This window comes from Podarcis filfolensis (assembly GCF_964270895.1).
Source record: "Podarcis filfolensis genome assembly, chromosome: 8".
Lineage (NCBI taxonomy): Eukaryota > Metazoa > Chordata > Lepidosauria > Squamata > Lacertidae > Podarcis > Podarcis filfolensis.
Genome location: NC_139611.1, coordinates 12,307,678 through 12,326,108, shown reverse-complemented (window position 1 = coordinate 12,326,108; position 18,431 = coordinate 12,307,678). Strand labels below are relative to the sequence as shown.

Here is an 18,431-nt window from a genome sequence, read left to right as displayed (position 1 = left end):
CTAGTCCTCATGAGGTTGGCTTAAACACATGAAACTGCTTTATCCTGAGTCAGACCTGTTCGTGATCTAGCTCAGTACTGCCGGCACTAACTGGCAGCAGCTCTCGGGGGTTTCAGGAAGGGAGTCTTCGCCTGGCCCTACCTGGAGATGCTGCCGGCGGAGATTTTGAACCCGGGACCTTCTGCTTGTGAAATAGGTGCTCTGTCACTGAGCCACACCCCTTCCCCAAACAACGCCACCAGTTAGGAACAAAGCTTTAGTGCAGAGGGTCAGGTGCACAGGAGGAGAAAGGATGGAGGAGACTCCCATTGTTAGCCCTGCCTACTATTTGAAGGTCTACTGCTCATGGAAATGGAGGCTCTATATAGCTACGGTGTCTAATAGCCTCTGACAACGGACCTATCTGCCTACGCCGCTGAGGTTTTGTCACGAACACTTTGACATTTGAAGCCACTTAGAACTTGGCACGAACAGCCCGCTGTCGTATTTTTAATCCACATTTTTTACGAGGCAATCTGCAGCCATATGGCTCAGCCGGTCTTTTTCTCTTCCCGGTTTTGGAGAGGTTAGAACTTTTAATTAAAAGGGGCTGTTGAGGGCTTAATGGATGGAGACTCCAGATGTTGGTGGGGATTTTGAGAAGCGGAAGGTAGGAAGGGCGGCCCTGTTCTCCTCTTTAACCCCGTTTGGTTTCTAAGGAGACAGAAATTAAAAATCTGGCAAAGGGATAAAAGAGAAGGATCTAAGGGTGAGAGGAGGGCAGCATTAATCTTGTGGTACTGGGGTGGCGGCGGCGGCTGTAAGACCTCTCTTTCTATCTTTCTGCAATATGTAGGCCTGGAAGGAGGCAGGCCCAGAACAGCTAATCATGCAGAGTCACGGCCTCATCTCTGCACGGGTAAACGGTCCAAAATATTCAGTCGTGGGTCACATCCACACATCCACTGAAAGCACATCATTTCCCCCAAAAGAATCCTGGGGACCACAGTCCACCCCTCATGGTGCTATAATAATAATAATAATAATAATAATAATAATAATAATAATAATAATAATAATGATAATAATAATAATAATAATTTATTTATACCGCGCCCATCTGGCTGGGTCCCCCAGCCACTCTGGGCGGCTTCCACTAAAACACTAAAATACAATAACCTATTAAACATTAAAAGCTTCCCTAAACAGGGCTGCCTTCAGATGTCTTCTAAAAGTTTGGTAGTTATTTTTCTCTTTGACATCTGGTGGGAGGGCGCTCCACAGGGCAGGCGCCACTACCGAGAAGGCCCTCTGCCTGGTTCCCTGTAACTTGGCTTCTCGCTGCGAGGGAACTGCCAGAAGGCCCTCGGCGCTGGACCTCAGTGTACGGGGAGAACGATGGAGGTGGAGACGCTCCTTCAGGTATACTGGACCGAGGCCATTTAGGGCTTTCAAGGTCAGCACCAACACTTTGAATTCTGCTTGGAAACATACTGGGAACCAATGTAGGTCTTTCAAGACCGGTGTTATGCAGTCTCGGCTGCTGCTCCCAGTCACCAGTCTAGCTGCCGCATTCTGGATTAATTGCAGTTTCTGGGTCACCTTCAAAGGTAGCCCCACATAGAGCGCATTGCAGTAGTCCAAGCGAGATAACCAGAGCATGCACCACTCTGGCGAGACAGTCCACGGGCAGATAGGGTCTCAGCCTGTGTACCAGATGGAGCTGATAAACAGCTGCCCTGGACACAGAATTGACCTGTGCCTCCATGGACAGCTGTGAGTCCAGAATGACTCCCAGGCTGCGCACCTGGTCCTTCAGGGGCACAGTTACCCCATTCAGGACCAGGGAGTCTTCCACACCTGGCCGCCTCCTGTCCCCCCAAAACAGTACTTCTGTCTTGTCAGGATTCAACCTCAATCTGTTAGCTGCCATCCATCCTCCCAGCACCTTGAACAGAGTACGGATCCTAGGATTCTTGGGGATGGGGGAGGGAAGCCATGTGATTTAAATGTGCTCGAAATGTATGGAGGGGACTAAAGCATCGCTACGTTTCAATCTGCAGATCTTTTCTTTCCCTGAGCTTATTTTATTTTATTTGGAGCATTTGCGCCCAGCTCTCTGGCTGAGTTGGCTCCCATTGTGGCTCATGTACAATCAGAAAGTGCAAGCACGTAGGCTTACAAACTATAGGACACGACAGAAAAGGAAAATGGGACAGGGAGGAGAAATCAAACAGGCCACCAACTCTTATTTGGTTGTTCTTCTAATGAGCAGCTGGCACAGTTCAGTGGGAGGTGATGCCTGTTGGGGGAGCCAGTCTGTCACAGCAGAGCTGATGGAGAGAGCCTTCTGCTTTCTGTCTTTCCCACGGAGCCAGTGGGACGGAACGGCTGCTCCCCAGTGACGGCTCAGGGAGAGGAGGGCTGAATCCCTGAGTCCGCAGAGATGCCTCTGGCAGCTTCACTATGCAGTTTTTGTCATATGCTCAAGTTGCACCTCTTTATCCTGGCCTCTGACACAGAGGTACTGTATTTTTCGCTCTATAGGACGCACCCGACCATAGGACGCACCTTGTTTTAGAGTGGGAGAACAAGAAAAAAAAAATATCTCCCCCTCTCTGCTCAGCGCCCCTTCAGCGAAGCAGCAGGAGGAACAGAGCATTCTGTGCGTTTCAAGGAGTTCCTGCTGTGCTCTGGAAGCTTCAGGTGGCTACGTTGGAAGGCTGGAGAGCGAGAGGGGTCACTGCGAACTGACCCCTCTCGCTCTCCAGGCTTCAGTGAAGGTAACCCGAAGCCTCTGGAGTGCGGCGGGAGTTCCCTCTGGGCTCTGGAGGCTTCGGGTTCCTTTCGACCTGCTCTTTGGGGCTGGCTGGGGGGGAAGCGCTGCTTTCCCCCACCGCCAGCCTCAAAGATCCCTGAAGCCTGTGGAGCGCAGTGCGAGTTCCCACTGCGCTCCGTAGGCTTCGGGTTCCTTTTGCTGAAGCCAGGAGAGTCTTGCTCTCCCGGCTTCAGCAAAAGGAACCTGAAGTCTCCGGAACGCAGCGGGAACTCGCACTGTGCTCCGAAGGCTTCAGGTGGCTACCCCTGAAGCCTGGAGAGCGAGAGGGGTCAGTGCGCACCGACCCCTCTCGCTCTCCAGGCTTCAGCGAAAGCAACACGAAGCCTCCGGAGCGCGGAGAGCGCGCTCCCTCTGCGCTTTGGAGGCTTTGCGTTGCTATCGCTGAAGCCAAGGAGTCTGCATTCGCTCTTAATTTTTGGAGGGGAAAAAGTGCGTCCTATAGAGCGAAAAATACGGTATGTTTTCAGAACCCATCCTATTCTAGCAATTGTTTATTGTTTTGATCTGTTTTTAAAAGCTGCATTTCAAATTATTGGGACTTGACCTGGGGCCTTAGGGTGCAGAGCAAGTCATCAATCAAAATATTGTTGCATGCCACCCCAATCTCTGAAAGGTGCGAGATTCCAGCGGTTCCGACCACTTACTCATTGTTCAGTTTCCTTTGGAATAGGGCACAGTGGAGACTGTTTAGGATACATGCTTTATTTACACATATACAGAACCTGAGCCTACAATGGAGGGGTTCGCAGCATTAACACCCCAAGAGGGCCTTGCTTCCCCCATAGTCACAGCCTCAGATTCCAACAGAAATCAGGCATGGCTCTGTCTCCCAGCTGCTCAACCTGCGGCCTGCCAACTTCCAGCTTCCAGCTCACGCAACTCAACTCTCAACTTCTGCCCTTTGTCTTTCTACCTAGCAATGAGCTGAGGGGGGCTCCCATTTGCCATCTGGCACGGAGCCACTTCCTTTGTTACTTTACTGGTTAGTCCTTGCTTATATTTTAACACTAGCTGGGTCCAGGAACTAGAAAGGTCTCAAAACACAGCCCTCTGGCTTGGGAGAATTCAGCAGCCGTCACTGACGTTTATCGCCTGCAGGTCTGGAAAGCGCTACTTACGATCGACGAGAGATCCACATTCACCATTCTCCTGTCGTCCAGGTTAACCGGCTGGAGTCCAGCGACGTTGAGTTGAACAGAGGATGTCCGGTAGACATATCTCAGCAGCCAGTCTCCCCTGGGAGGAGAAAAAGGAACCAATACTACTGAACAGCCATATCATTCAACCGACTGAAGCATATAACCAGATGGGCCACCAAACCCAGGGATCGGGTTCCCATGACTCTCCAGGTGCTGCAGCCCCATCATCCAGGAACATTGCCCATGTTGGCTGGGGCTGATGGAAGCCCAGCTGCACCTAGAGCGCCACAAGTTCCCCATCCCTGAACTAGACCATCACTTGCCTTCACTGCCCCTTTGTTTAACCATTTAGTCGTGTCTGACTCTTCGTGACCCCATGGACCAGAGCACACCAGGCACTCCTGTCTTTCACTGCCTCCCACAGCTTGGTCAAACTCATGTTCATAGCTTCGAGAACACTGTCCAACCATCCTGTCCTCTGTCGTCCCCTTCTCCTTGTGCCCTCCATCTTTCCCAACATCAGGGTCTTTTCCAGGGAGTCTTCTCTTCTCATGAGGTGGCCAAAGTATTGGAGCCTCAGCTTCAGGATCTGTCCTTCCAGTGAGCTGCCTCTAGCTCCCGCCATCACAACTCTACCTTCTTTGAATGATGCTGGACCACAACTCCCATCCCTCCTTGGCTGTTCGCCATGCTGGCTGGACAGCAGAGAAAAGCCTGGTGGGCCAGCTTTGCAAGTGATGGCAAGTGAAGGCAAGTGATGGTCTAATTCAGGGATGGGAAACCTGGGGAGCTGCAGATGTTGCTGATTAACAACATCCATCTCTCCTTGGCCATTAGCCATGCCATCTGAATAGCTGATAGAAGCTTGGGTCCAGCAACAGCTAGAGGTTGCCAGGTATCACACCCCTGAACTGGACCGTCACTTGCCTTTACTGCCCCTAACTCCCACCATGACAACTCTGGCTTCATTTAATGCAGGGATGGCCCCTCTTCAGTGCTTAACTCTCCTTCCTTCCTTCACACACACAAACGAACACACCTTGCCTCCCAGGTAGAATATCAAGGCAAAGACATCAGACCCAGCAATCTTTTTCAAGAGACCATCCAAACCACACGCTAAATTTTCCAAATGCTTACAGAAAACCAGCCCGCCCCATTTTAGGGCCTACAGACCTGCAGTAGCCGTTGATGATCCTTCCCGAAACGACCTTGGCAATTTGCTTCCAGTATTTGGCTTCCCCTTCCACTGGTGCCCCTAGGAGGACCACGTCTTCGACGATGCCTCTGCAGTCTGAGAAGAGAGGGAGCCCACCCACCCCGCAAAGGATCAGGGATCAGTGAGACGGCCTTAGAGGATGATGCTGTAGAGCCGTGGCGGTGGCTTGGGAATGGCTGGTTGACACTTTCAAAACGCAGCTTGGGGAATCTGGTGCCACGAAACACAACAGTGTGTGTGTGTGTTTACTCAGAAGAAAGCTGCACTTAATTCACAGGGACTCACTGCCACGTAACCATGCATACGGATGCAGTCTCGAAGAGGGATCCGATTCAAGGCATGCCTAGTCTTATCCAGATTCTAGCAAAAGAGAAGTGTGGCCTGTTGTTTAGAGTGTTGGATTAGGACCTGGGAGAAACCAGGGTTCGAATGCCCACTAGGCTGTGAAGCTCTCACTGGGTGACGTTAGGCCAATCACTGCTTCCCATCCTAACCTACTTCACAGGGTCGTTGTGGGGATTAAATGAGGAGGGGGAGAACCATGAGCACCAATTGGAGCTCCTTGGAGGAAGAGGGTGGGGTATAAATGCAAGAAACGCACAAGCAAGATGGGCACTGAAGGTTGTCTCCAACGAAGGGCACATTCACACCTTATATTTCATGCTCTATTGTGCTGCTTTCAACAACCATGGCTTCTCCCAAAGAATCCTGGGAGCTGTAGTTGGTTATGGGTAGGAGACCGCCTCCCTTTACATTCCCATCCCAGAGCTACAGTTCCCAATGTTCCCTGGGAAGAGGGATGGACAGTTAGCCACTCTGGGAATTGTAGCTCTGGAAGGGGAATAAAGGTAAAGGGGCCCCTGACCATTAGGTCCAGTCATGGCTGACTCTGGGGTTGCGGCGCTCATCTCGCTTTATTGGCCAAGGGAGCCAGCGTACAGCTGTGGCCAGCATGACTAAGCCACTTCTGGCGAACCAGAGCAGTGCACAGAAACGCCATTTACCTTCCCGCTGGAGTGGTACCTATTTATCTACTTGCACTTTGACGTGCTTTCGAACTGCTAGGTCGGCAGGAGCAGGGACCAAGCAACGGGAGCTCACCCCGTCACGGGGATTTGAACCGCCGACCTTCTGATCAGCAAGTCCTAGGCTCTGTGGTTTAACCCACAGCACCACCCGCGTCCCTGGGAGGGGAATAGCGATGCCCTAACAATTCTCAACATACTACAGTTCAAGGCTGGGAACGACCCCTACCTGAAACCCTAGGGAGCTGTTGCTGCCAGCCCGTGTTGACAATACTGAGCTGGATGGACCCATGGCCTGGCTTAATATAAGGCAGCTTCCTATGTTTCTATTTGAAGTCTTGCCTTCATTCAGAACCATGAGGACTAGATTCTTTTCCTCTCTTTTGAAGATGGACCTCAGCTCAGTGGGCAGAGCACCTGCTTTGCATGCAGGAGGCTCCAGGTTCAAATCCCTGGCATCTCCAGGTAGGGCGGAAAGATCCCCTGCCTGAAATGAGGGAGAGCTGCTGCCAGTCAGTGTAGACAATACTGAGCTAGATAGGCCAAACGCCTGATTCATCATCATCATCATCATCATTTTTATTGCACTAGCCAAAGGCCATGGCATCATTCACAACGGGAACAAAAAGAAAAACAATAACCATAAAAACATCAGGCACTGCAGATACAATAAACCACGATCACATCTCCTAAAAATTATTTGTTGCATATGATATAATAGCAAGGGGTTCTCAGGTAGAAAGTGCCAGCTTAAATGTCCGAATCACCTTTGCAATTGACCGCTAAAATAGTTCTTTTCTCCTGATCTTCTTAGCTGCCAATGCATATAGTGCTACTTTATAAGTTACGAAGTCATCGGTATCACTCAGCAGCCATTTCACCCTTTCCACCCTGTTCGAGTGTGTTCCATTCGTGAGCAGGGGTTTTTATAAATCGGTCTATTGGTTCTATATATAGCGGGCATTGCAATAAATAGTGGTACAATTCAGGATAAGGCAGCTTCTTACATTCCCAAGTGCAAGCGCCTGAGTGTCTCCTCGGGAGCAGGTGCCACTGAATTCAATGGGCTAAGCAACTTTAATTGTCTGTCCCTCCATGCTGTTGGAGGCCCCCTTCCAACTCTACAATTCTATAATACATGCTTGTACCCAATGCTAGTCCTACTCAGAAGAGACCCATCAAAACCAATGGACATGACTAAGTTAGGTCCATTTCCTTCAATGTGCTTACTCCCAGTAGGACTTACATAGATGGAACCTTTGAGATTTACTTATTTTTTCCCCAACACCCAGAGTACAACCAGTACTCAAGCAACGGGGAAGACAATTTAAAAAATAAAATAAAATGATTGGAAATAAATATCAAAGCGGCTCCAGGCTGCTCTCAGGAGCAACTCAATTTACAATCTGTGTTCTGATTCTTGGATTTTTTCCTAGAAGGGTCTCTTTTTTTTTTGTGGGAGGGCGGAAGGGGAGGGGGAGAGTAAAGAGGAAACAAAAAAGATAAGACACTTCCAATTTGTCATTCTGAATGATCCAATTTGAGGAGATTAGGAGACTTATTCTAAGTGTACGCCAGAGAAAAAAGGAGTTGGCGGTGGGGGAAGCAATTTCTGCTGCCCAAAAGGAATTCGTAAGCCTGATTTGACTCATCTTAATTTGAACAGCAGCAGGGTTCTTTTGCAGAAGAAGTTCAGATGAGGGGACGACGGATTCTGAGTGAGCATCACATTCAGGTAATGTGATCATCGTTATTTGCAGCTTGGGGCTTCTGACCTTAAAACCAGCCCCTGTTTAAGACTGGACAGTGGGTGGTAGTGGGGCTGGGGCTGGGGGGGGGGGGAGGAAAGCTCAAGGCTGAATGGGGTGCATTCTGCATGGAACCTCACCCACCCACCCACAACACACAGCCACTGCCTAGCACACTGGATGCTGAAGGAGCAACAGGAAATCAACAGTCGCCAGAGTTGCCTGGCAACCTCCTCCTCCTCCCTCCTCCCCATTTCATCTTTCGGCCCCTGCACAGCCACCCAGTCTTAAGCCTGCATGGTTGAAAAGAGCAGAAGGGGGAAAGGGTTGTGCACGGACGTGCCACTGGGCTAGACTACTGTGGCACAGTGCTTGTGGGACTGCCTTTGGAGACGGCTTGGGAAAATCGCAGCTAGCTCACAACCAGGGAACTCGTCACAGTGGTGCCTCGGCAAATGCACTGGTTCTTGGGTTTGCTGTTGGGCTGAATCCAATTGCTCTTTTTCCTTCTTAAAGCTCCTGGTGGTTTGGGTCTAGCCTGTCTGCACCCAAGGCTTTTTAAGAACTTAAAAACATAAGGAAAGCCTGCTGGGTCACACTTATCACCCGTCCTGTTCTTGCAACAGCCGACCAGGTGCCCCAAAGGGAAACTCGCAACAGGATCCAAGCACAAGAGCTCTCTCCCCTCCTGTGGCATTTGGAAGCAATGGTGAAGGCCTTCTGGCGGTTCCCTCATTGCGAGAAGCAAAGCTACAGCGAATCAGGCCGAGGGCCTTCTCGGTGGTGGCACCTGCCCTGTGGAACGCCCTCCCATCAGATGTCAAAGAGATAAACAAATACCTGACATTCAGAAGACATCTGAAGGCAGCCCTGTTCAGGGAAGTTTTTAATCTGTGACATTTGATTGTATTTTTGGTCTTTGTTGGAAGCCGCCCAGAGTGGCTGGGGAAACCCAGCCAGATGGGTGGGGTACAAATAAATTATTATTATTATTATTATTACAAAGGCAGAGCAGAGTCATCATGGCTATTTGCCATCGATAGCCCTCTCTTCCATTAATTCGTCCAATCCTTTCCTAAGCCATCTATCTTGGTGGCTAACACTGAGTCCTGAGAGAATGTCCTTAGCAGGTGCTGAAAAAAGTGCAGTCAGACACCTTCCTGATGCCAAGAGGCACAGAATCATAGAAGTGTAGAGTTGGGACGGACCACCAAGGGTCATCTAGTCCAACCCCCCCCAATGCAGAAATCTCAGCTAAAGCAACCAAGACAAATGGCCATCCAACCTCGGCTTAAAAACCTCCAAGGAAGGGGAGAGTCCACCACCTCTTGTGGGAGTCTGTTCCACTGTCAAAACAGCTCTTACTGTCAGAAAGTTCTTCCTGATGTTTAGTCGGAATTTCCTTTCTTGTGACTTGATTCCGGTCCTACCCTCCAGAGAAGGAGAAAACAAGTTTGTTTCCTCTTCCAGGGAGTTCTAAAGTGAATGTGCTACAAGGAGGGGAGAGAGAGCTCTACTGCTCGAGCGCTGCTTGCAGATTTCCCCATTGGCATCTAGTCGGCCACTGTGAGAACAGGATGGACTAATGGGGACATTGGCCTGATCCTGATATGTCCTTGAGGCTGAGAGATGAAGCCGGGGCGGCAGGAAGAAGCAAAGACAAGGAGCGGGCGTTGAGGGCTGTGTATTACCACGCAGCAATTTCAACGCAGCACCCGGAAATATGGGATAGGGTCCCTCCCTTTTCGGTGGGGATGCATCTCGTTATATTAATTGGTACAAATCGTCCCAGCATAACCGTCTGCGGCAAGGAAGACCGTGGGGGGGTGGGGGTGGACACACACACGTTGGCGAGCGATCGTGACCATTTGATTCCTCGTTGCCGCCGAGCTATTAATACAGGAGGTCACGGCTCGTGTTAGCAGTTGGCAGATAGTCTTCCAAGTTAAATAGAAGAACTGTCAGGCGTGGGGGTGGGCAATGGCAGCTGAGAACAGCGACTTTTAAGGAAAAGGAGGAAGAAAACAGGATGGCGTGCGAGGATGCAGAGACGGCTCAGGCGGACTTTTAGTAACGGATGCTGTTGTGACGAAGGAGCCTCTGTGGGAGGCTTGGAGGCGATCCCAGGAATCCTGACGCCACGGCGCTTCGAGGAGGACGGCGCTAGCTTTGTGTAAAACGTTGTCTGGTCTGTTATGTACCTGGCCAATAAAGTGCACTGGGCAGGACAGGGCCTCCTGCAGATGCTTTCTTTATGATGTATAGGCCTTTAGGGACACGGGTGGCATTGTGGGTTAAACCACAGAGCCTTGGACTTGCCGATCGGAAGGTTGGCGGTTCGAATCCCCGCGACGGGGTGAGCTTCCGTTGCTCGGTCCCTGCTCCTGCCAACCTAGCAGTTCAAAAGCACGTCAAAGTGCAAGTAGATAAATAGGTACCGCTCCAGTGGGAAGGTAAACGGCGTTTCCGTGCGCTGCTCTGGTTCGCCAGAAGTGGCTTAGTCATGCTGGCCACATGACCCGGAAGCTGTACGCCGGCTCCCTCGGCCAATAAAGCGAGATGAGCGCCGCAACCCCAGAGTTGGTCACGACAGGACCTAATGGTCAGGAGTCCCTTTACCTTTACCTAGGCCTTTAGGGTGTGGCCCCTGCCTTTTGCAACTCCCTCTCGTTGCATATCAGAACCAGAAGCTGCCCTATACTGAACCGTACTCTTGGGTCCGGATAGCTCAATACTGACTGCACTGACTGGCAGCAATGGCGAATTCCCAGCCCAACTGGAGATGATGCTAGGGATTGAGCCTAGGACCTTCTATAAGCAAACAAGTGCCCTTCGCCTTTGACAGGGTTTGCCACCTGCCCAGGCCTGCAGCAAAACCAGGCTCTTTCAGGAGTGCATCTGTAAGTTACATACACCTTTCGCCGGGTCCCTGAATTGACCCTGGCCAATTCAGATGTGCAGGGGCCCTTTGTGGTAAGCCAGGCCCTCTTCTAAGATTATGTGATAATCTTATAATTAAAGGTAAAGGGACCCCTGACTATTAGGTCCAGTCGTGGCCGACTCTGGGTTGCGGCGCTCATCTCGCTTTATTGGCCGAGGGAGCCGGCGTACAGCTTCCGAGCCATGTGGCCAGCATGACCAAGCCGCTTCTGGCGAACCAGAGCAGCACACGGAAACGCCGTTTACCTTCCTGCCGGAGTGGTACCTATTTATCTACTTACACTTTACGTGCTTTTGAACTGCTAGGTTGGCAGGAGCAGGGACTGAGCAACGGGCGCTCACCCCGTCGCGGGGATTCAAACCTGCCAACCTTCTGATCGGCTAGTCCTAGGCTCTGTGGTTTAACCCACAGCGCCACCTGCGTCCCATAATCTTATAATTACGCAATAATAATAATTAGGGTGCATTGCAACCCAAGATCTCCGCATGTCGCTTTTCACCTGGATCTATTTTCTGCATGTGTAAATTCTTTTGGAGTGAGCCAAGCTGTGTTTTCCCCGGAGTTCTCCTTGTACCTAGCAGAACTTGCGCCCCATTCTCTCGAAACAGAGTTGGAAGGGATCCCCAGAGGTCATCCGGCCCAACCCACTGCAATGCAGAAAGCTCCTTGTGCTGTCAGTGTGCCTAAGGTTCTCAAAATTGGGTCTCCGGCTGTTGTTGGGACTACAGCTCCCATCATCCCTAGCTAGCAGGGCCAGTGGTCAAGGAAGATGGGAATTGTAGTGCAAAAACGGCTGGAAACCCAAGTTTGGCCTAAATGGCTGGTTTTGGAACCGCCTCCTTTTATTCCGATTGGCCCCTGTTGGCACAAAGGGTGAGAAGACTCCTTCTCAGTGGCTCAAAAGCTCCCCTTTCATGCTGATTGATCGGCCCTGGGATGCTGGAAGCACAGACCCTGCTACAAGGGGTCTTTTGAGACACACACCCCGCAACCACAGACCACTACACTGCTGATGAAGAACAAACAGTGTCTCAGCTGCCTTACGGCCTGACTCCCCAACCTCCCTCCGGCACGCACCTTCCTCCTTAGCCATTTCCTGGAGGCAGAAGTAGATGACCCTGGCGCCAAGACTGAAACCAATCAAGGTAACCGGCCGCTTGCCCTGGAAGGGGAAGGAACAGAATGACAGAACTCAAACAAGCTTAAAATAATAATAATAATATAATAAAAAATTTTATTTATATCCCGCCCTCCCCAGCCGAAGCCGGGCTCAGAGCGGCTAACAACAATTAAATAATCAAACAATCAAATAAACCAACATTCTAAAAATATTTCATTATAAAAATTAATTAAAATCAAGTTGATGGCAACCATTAAGCAAAATTCTGTGCAGGTTGCCAGAGGAGGGAGTCAGGCTGCGCCCTGAGCAAAGGCCTGGTGGAACAACTCTGTCTTGCAGGCCCTGCAGAAAGATGTCAGGTCCCGCAGGGCCCTAGTCTCTTGTGGCAGAGCGTTCCACCAGATTGGAGCCGCAGCCGAGAAGGCCCTGGCTCTAGTTGAGGCCAGCCTAACCTCTCTGAGGCCTGGGACCTTCAGGATGTTTTTATTTGCAGACCGTAGGTTTCTTTGTGGGGCATACCAGGCCCCAGGCCACAAAATCTCAAGCTCCCTGACTCGAAAAAGCAGTAAAGATTAATTACCACTTGACAGTGAAAAAAAAGGGAAGATTTTGCCTAGCTGGATCATGCCCTGGAAATTCGGTGATGCTTGCCTACATGCAGGGGCTTTTGGCATGATTGATGCGACAGAGAGACTGTGTTTAAACCGTCTTTTTGTTTTAGTGATGTATTTGCCACCCTGAGCTCCTCTGGGAAGAAATTCATTAGCAGCAACGATTTGCGGTGGGTTAGACCAGATGACTGTTGGGTGCCTTCCAACTTGACAATTCTACGATTCCTTGGTGGCTGAAATGTAGCCTACCATACAGATGTTAAGAGTCATAATTCCTCACCCAGCCATCACCTTCGGATGGTCACTGCCCCTCTCAGAATAACCTACCTCACAAGGTTGTTGTGATGATTTATGGGTTGGTGGAGAACCGTGCATGCCAACTTGAGCTCGCTGGAGAAAAAACCCGATGAGCTACAAATGCAGTAAATAAATTGAAATTTATGGGCCTAAGTTAGTCATGCCCATTAATTTCAGTGGGTCTATTCTGCGTAGGACTAAGACTACCACCGCGATAAATGTTTCCCCCACGATTCTTTCTACATGATTCTTTAAGTGGCGGATTGTTGTGGACCTGGGCCCTTATTCCTGTTGTTGTTGTTTAGTCGTGTCCGACTCTTCATGACCCCATGGACCAGAGCACGCCAGGCACTCCTGTCTTCCACTGCCTCCCGCAGTTTGGTCAAACTCATGCTGGTGGCTTCGAGAACACTGTGCAACCATCTCGTCCTCTGTCGTCGCCTTCTCCTTGTGCCCTCCATCTTTCCCAACATCAGGGTCTTTTCCAGGGAGTCTTCTCTTCTCATGAGGTGGCCAAAGTATTGGAGCCTCAGCTTCAGGATCTGTCCTTCCAGTGAGCACTCAGGGCTGATTTCCTTCAGAATGGATAGGTTTGATCTTCTTGCAGTCCATGGGACTCTCAAGAGTCTCCTCCAGCACCATAATTCAATAGCATCAATTCTTTGGCGATCAGCCTTCTTTATGGTCCAGCTCTCACTTCCAAACATCACTACTGGGAAAACCATAGCTTTAACTATACGAACCTTTGTTGGCAAGGTGATCCTACGGATAAGCAAATTTACTTACAGTGGTACCTTGGGTTAAGAACTAAATTCATTCTGGAGGTCCGTTCTTAACCTGAAACTGTTCTTAAGCTGAGGTACCACTTTAGCTAATTGGGCCTCCTGCTGCTGCCGTGCCGCCGCTGCACGATTTCTGTTCTCATCCTGAAGCAAAGTTCTTAACCCGAGGTACTATTTCTGGGTTAGCGGAGTCTGTAACCTGAAGCATCTGTAACATGAAGCGTCTTTAACCCGAGGTACCAATGTATTTATTGCGTTCTTATTCCACCTCTCCTTCCAAGGAGCTCAAGGTTGCTTAAATGATTCTCTCCCCTTCTTCCATACAATCTCCACAACAACCCTGTGAGGTAGGTTAGGCTGGAAGAGTCGCCCAGTGAGCTTCATGGGCGAGTGGGGGATCTGAACCCTGGTCTCCCAGGTACAAGCAGTTCCAACGCTCTAACCGCTACACCTCACTGCTCTGCCAACCGACCCAGGACCCCCTCTACTACAGAGATCCCACAGAGATTTTTCCCAGCTCAGGCACACTTAGACTTGGGCTGTGACCATCAAGCCACCTTTCTACCTGGTGCCGGCTGAGCAGGATTCGAGCCAGGTGTTTGCCGACCTCAGACGAGCGGTGGAGGCACACACCCCAGGGGTTATCAATCACGCTGGCCACCGTGAGCAGGGAGGCGGGTAATGCGAGCGCCGTGACGATGCCTGGGGGGTGGGGCAGGGGAGAGGAAACAGGACAGATGAAAATCAGAAAGCTACATACAAATGTAATAGGATTTTTGCCAGAGTCTGCTGTCCCTGGTGAGGGCAGCATCTGCACTGATTCTAGTTCTAAACTGCATTGAGGTTTTATTACAACCAAGTGGCATATAAACCTTTTGAAATGAAGAAAATAAAACAGATACAGTCATACCTCGTGTTACAGATGCTTCAGGTTGCGTTTTTTTGGGTTACGGACCTGCCAAAACCTGGAAGTACCAGAACGGGTTACTTCCAGGTTTTGGCGGTCGCGCATGCGCAGAATTGCTAAATCGCGCTTTGCATGTGCGCAGAAGCGCTGAATCACAACCCGGACGTGCGCAGATGTGGCACAGCAGGTTGGGAACACTGCAGGTTGTGAACGTGCCTCCAGCACGGATCATGTTCGCAACCCGAGCGTCCACTGTAGAGTCCTGCATATTTCTTCCTTTGAATTTGTTGGGGATTATTGTTTTGTCTTTGTTTTTAATTTTATTACATATTTTGTGGGGGGGGGTTGATACTGTAATTTTATGTTGTGATCTGCCTTGAGATGATATAATAATAATAATAATAATAATAATAATAATAATAATAATAATAATAATTTATACCCCGCCCAGCTGGCTGGGTTTCCCAGCCACTCTATACAGGTATGGGACAGTGTACAAATTTTAATAATAATAATAAGGACTAGGAACTTGTTTTTCTTTTTTAAAAAAGAAACGTTAAGTATATCTGGCCGAGAGTCATCGGATAATTGAGCGAGAGGGCTTCAAATTGAAGTAACAGACGGAAGGAGGAGCACAGAATAATCGTGGGAAAATAACCACCCAGAGTGGATGACCGCCAACCACTTGCCTGATAAGACCGTGAATTTCAATGCTTCCTGAGCCACGACGTTGACTAATCCATTCAGCAAAGTGTCAAGAGTGTTGCCCAGTTCCATCAGGTACTTGCTCTCCCAGGCTAAGCAATACTGTTCTTTGGACTGTAGCAGGCTGCTCCAGGGAGCCGTGAAACTCCCTAAAAGTAGGAAGAAAAAGTTGCAGACGCGAAGAATTAGTAAGACACAGATGGGAAGGGGGAAGTGCAGAATCCATGCATAATATACACTTCCTGAAGCAGTAAGCGGGCTGAAAAACGCCTTTCAAATGTCATGCTCTCCTGAATTCTGCAATGCAGCTTTTTAACAAATATTGTGTATACACAGAAAGAAGTGTTATTAGGGAAACATGTACATGGAAATAGGAATCAGGGGGCATACATAATGCATTATATTATGGGGGGGGGGGAACCAGCTTGCAAAAATGAACATATTAGGTAGGCAAAACATGTGTCTTAAAGAAGACTGCTCCCCAAAATGCATGCAGATTTCAGTGCTCTTTAATAAATGCAAACTGACACAGGAGTGAGATGTGCTGAAATCAAAGACTGGAAAGGTGAGAAAAGGAGAGGAAGCAAAATCAGAAGATTCAGCCACCCTCCGATGCAAACAGGCTTTGCACTGTCACGGTCGGGGATAAAATTTTATCTCTTTATTTATTTAGAGTTTCAGTGCCCTGCTCTTCAGTCCCAAAAGCTCCCAGAGCAACTTAGGTAAAGGTAAAGGTAAAGGTAAAGGGACCCCTGACCATTATGTCTAGACGTGGCCGACTCTGGGGTTGCGGTGCTCATCTCGTTTTATTGGCTCCCTAATTTGGCCCGGCTGTGACAGGCCAGCCCCTTCAGGCCTCCACTCCCTCAACTGTCATCTGAGGGTACCCATCCCATCAGACGGCCTCACTGGGAGAGATGGGAAGCAGAAGACTCATTCCATCAACTTTGCCAAAAGCACAGCTCCATTTGGCACCTCCTGCCCCTGAACTGTGCCAACAGGTCATTATAGGAACAACTGTTTAGAAACTGATGCCTGAGTTTTGGTTTTTCCTCTTCCTTCGCTGTCCGTTTTCCCTTGTGTGTCGTGGTTTTTAGATTGCAAACCTGCAGGGTAGGGACTGTCTTGTTTTGATTGTTTGTAATCTGCTTTGGGGGGGACGCAGGTGGCGCTGTGGGTTAAACCACAGAGCCTAGGACTTGCTGATCATAAGGCCGGCGGTTTGAATCCCTGCGACGGGGTGAGCTCCCGTTGCTCAGTCCCTGCTCCTGCCAACCTAGCAGTTCGAAAGCACATCAAAGTGCAAGTAGATAAAATAGGTACCGCTCTGGCGGGAAGGTAAACGGCATTTCCGTGTGCTGCTCTGGTTCGCCAGAAGCGGCTTAGTCATGCTGGCCACATGACCCAGAAGCTGTATGCCGGCTCCCTCGGCCAGTAAAGCGAGATGAGCGCCGCAACCCCAGAGTCGGCCACGACTGGCCCTAACGGTCAGGGGTCCCTTTACCTTTATTGAACCAGGTCTTGAAAGATCATGCCTGCGCTGTGCATATTAGTGCTGGGAGCAGATTCCTACAAGGCAAAGGGCCAGCAACATTGAGCTGTAAAGTGGTGCTGGGCTCCTCTGCTAAACTTCGAAACCTCTGCAAGAGCACATTAACACCTTCACCCTTTCACCCAGGAGCTTTTCCCCACGGCTCATGGGACGCCGCTTGTTATTCAGAAAATAAACTGGTGTGAAAGGCAAATGGAAATAGACTGTAAAAAATAAATAAAACGTCTTTGTTTTATAGAGCAAACAGGTTTAATGAGAACAGCGTCCTTGCGAGACTTAAATAGGAAAGATTCCACACAAGCAGCAAAGCCAGGAATATTTGCTAAGACAAGAATCTATCCCAGGGGGAGTGTATAGGGATCAGAATGTAAGACAAACAGATTCGGGGGGCGCATGTGTTTCCAAATAAAAACAATCCCATCTGTGCACCCAGGAAAACTTCAAATCTGCCATTGCTACCGTGCCAATCTCACCCACAATTCTGCCCCCTGCCAGGCTTCTGCCCTGCTATTGGTTGTGCTGCTGTGATGCCATGGAATCTCCCCAAACATTGCCGGTGGTGTTGGGGACACCTTCAATTTCTGAGATTCAGGCCGTTGCAGATGTAGCCCAAGTGGTTGAGAGGGAGGCAGGCGCCAGAAGGTTTGGGGAGATCCCCAGTGTTCACAAAAGTACAAATATTTTTAGGAGGGAAAAGGCTAAGTGTGTATGTGTGGACCGGGGGGACGGGACACCAAAGCAGCCCGGCGGGGACTGAGCATGCTCAGTAAGTTGCGGAGGGTTGATTTGTTACAGTGGTGGTGGTAACCAAGAAAGCCAGAGGGGAAATGAATATGCTGAAATGCCAGGCTGAATGCCAGGAATGCTGGACTGGGCGGCCCCACCGCACGCTGCAACATTTTTGCTGCAGCACTCCCCTTTTGCTTGCCTCTTCCTTACCGTATTTGCCAGTCGTGAGCCAGCCGGTGATGGCTATGGTGAGGTGGAGCTGCCTCCCTTCCGTTAAGGGCAGGAACTCAAACTCTTCAATGGCCCCCACGCGCTTTTTCATCTTGTAACCTGAAGGGGGGAAGAAAACAAGAGCCCCTCTTATAGCTTGCCCTTTGTCCGCAGGCCTCCATGTCAGGTTACGCGACGGCCAAGCTGCATAAATGGACATCGGGCTCAACCAATAAGATCCGTTGCCTGTCAAACCAACCGCTCCCATCTTTACATTGCACAGCGAGCAATGATTTAAGAGGCTGAGCTGCAGGAATAGCCAAACACATCTGAAATAAATAACAGCGAGGAAGAAACATCATGGGGACCCAAAGACAGGGCTTGGGTCACAGATTCACCGCTGCCTGTTGTATCTTTTATTTGCACAGCGACTGTAGACATAAGAGTTCTCTATTTATTTTTAAGTGTGTAAGGCAAGTAGTGCCCCTAGGGGTGGGGATCAAGGACTGGCTTGCCCTCCCTGCAAATTTTGTAAAGCAAGGAGCATGGTTTGCTAACGTCAGTTTTGCATGACCTACTTCTTTTTTCAATGAGACACACAGTTTTTATGTACTTTTTGTGTTTTTACATT

The 18,431-nt window shown here is 49.8% G+C and overlaps 1 protein-coding gene across 2 annotated transcripts in view; it reads right to left on the bottom strand.

Annotated features, from left to right (window-relative positions):
- Window positions 1–18,431, bottom strand: part of TMCO4 (transmembrane and coiled-coil domains 4) — a 44,436-nt gene that overhangs the window by 4,362 nt on the left and 21,643 nt on the right. For both annotated transcript variants that reach the window (XM_083628700.1, XM_083628701.1), the window contains exons 8-13: window positions 17,801–17,920; window positions 15,294–15,458; window positions 14,263–14,399; window positions 11,965–12,049; window positions 5,131–5,248; window positions 3,937–4,054 (exon numbers count right to left, since the gene is read on the bottom strand). In XM_083628700.1, the coding sequence (XP_083484826.1) occupies window positions 3,937–4,054; window positions 5,131–5,248; window positions 11,965–12,049; window positions 14,263–14,399; window positions 15,294–15,458; window positions 17,801–17,920 (743 nt within the window). The remainder of the gene's footprint in view (window positions 1–3,936; window positions 4,055–5,130; window positions 5,249–11,964; window positions 12,050–14,262; window positions 14,400–15,293; window positions 15,459–17,800; window positions 17,921–18,431) is intronic.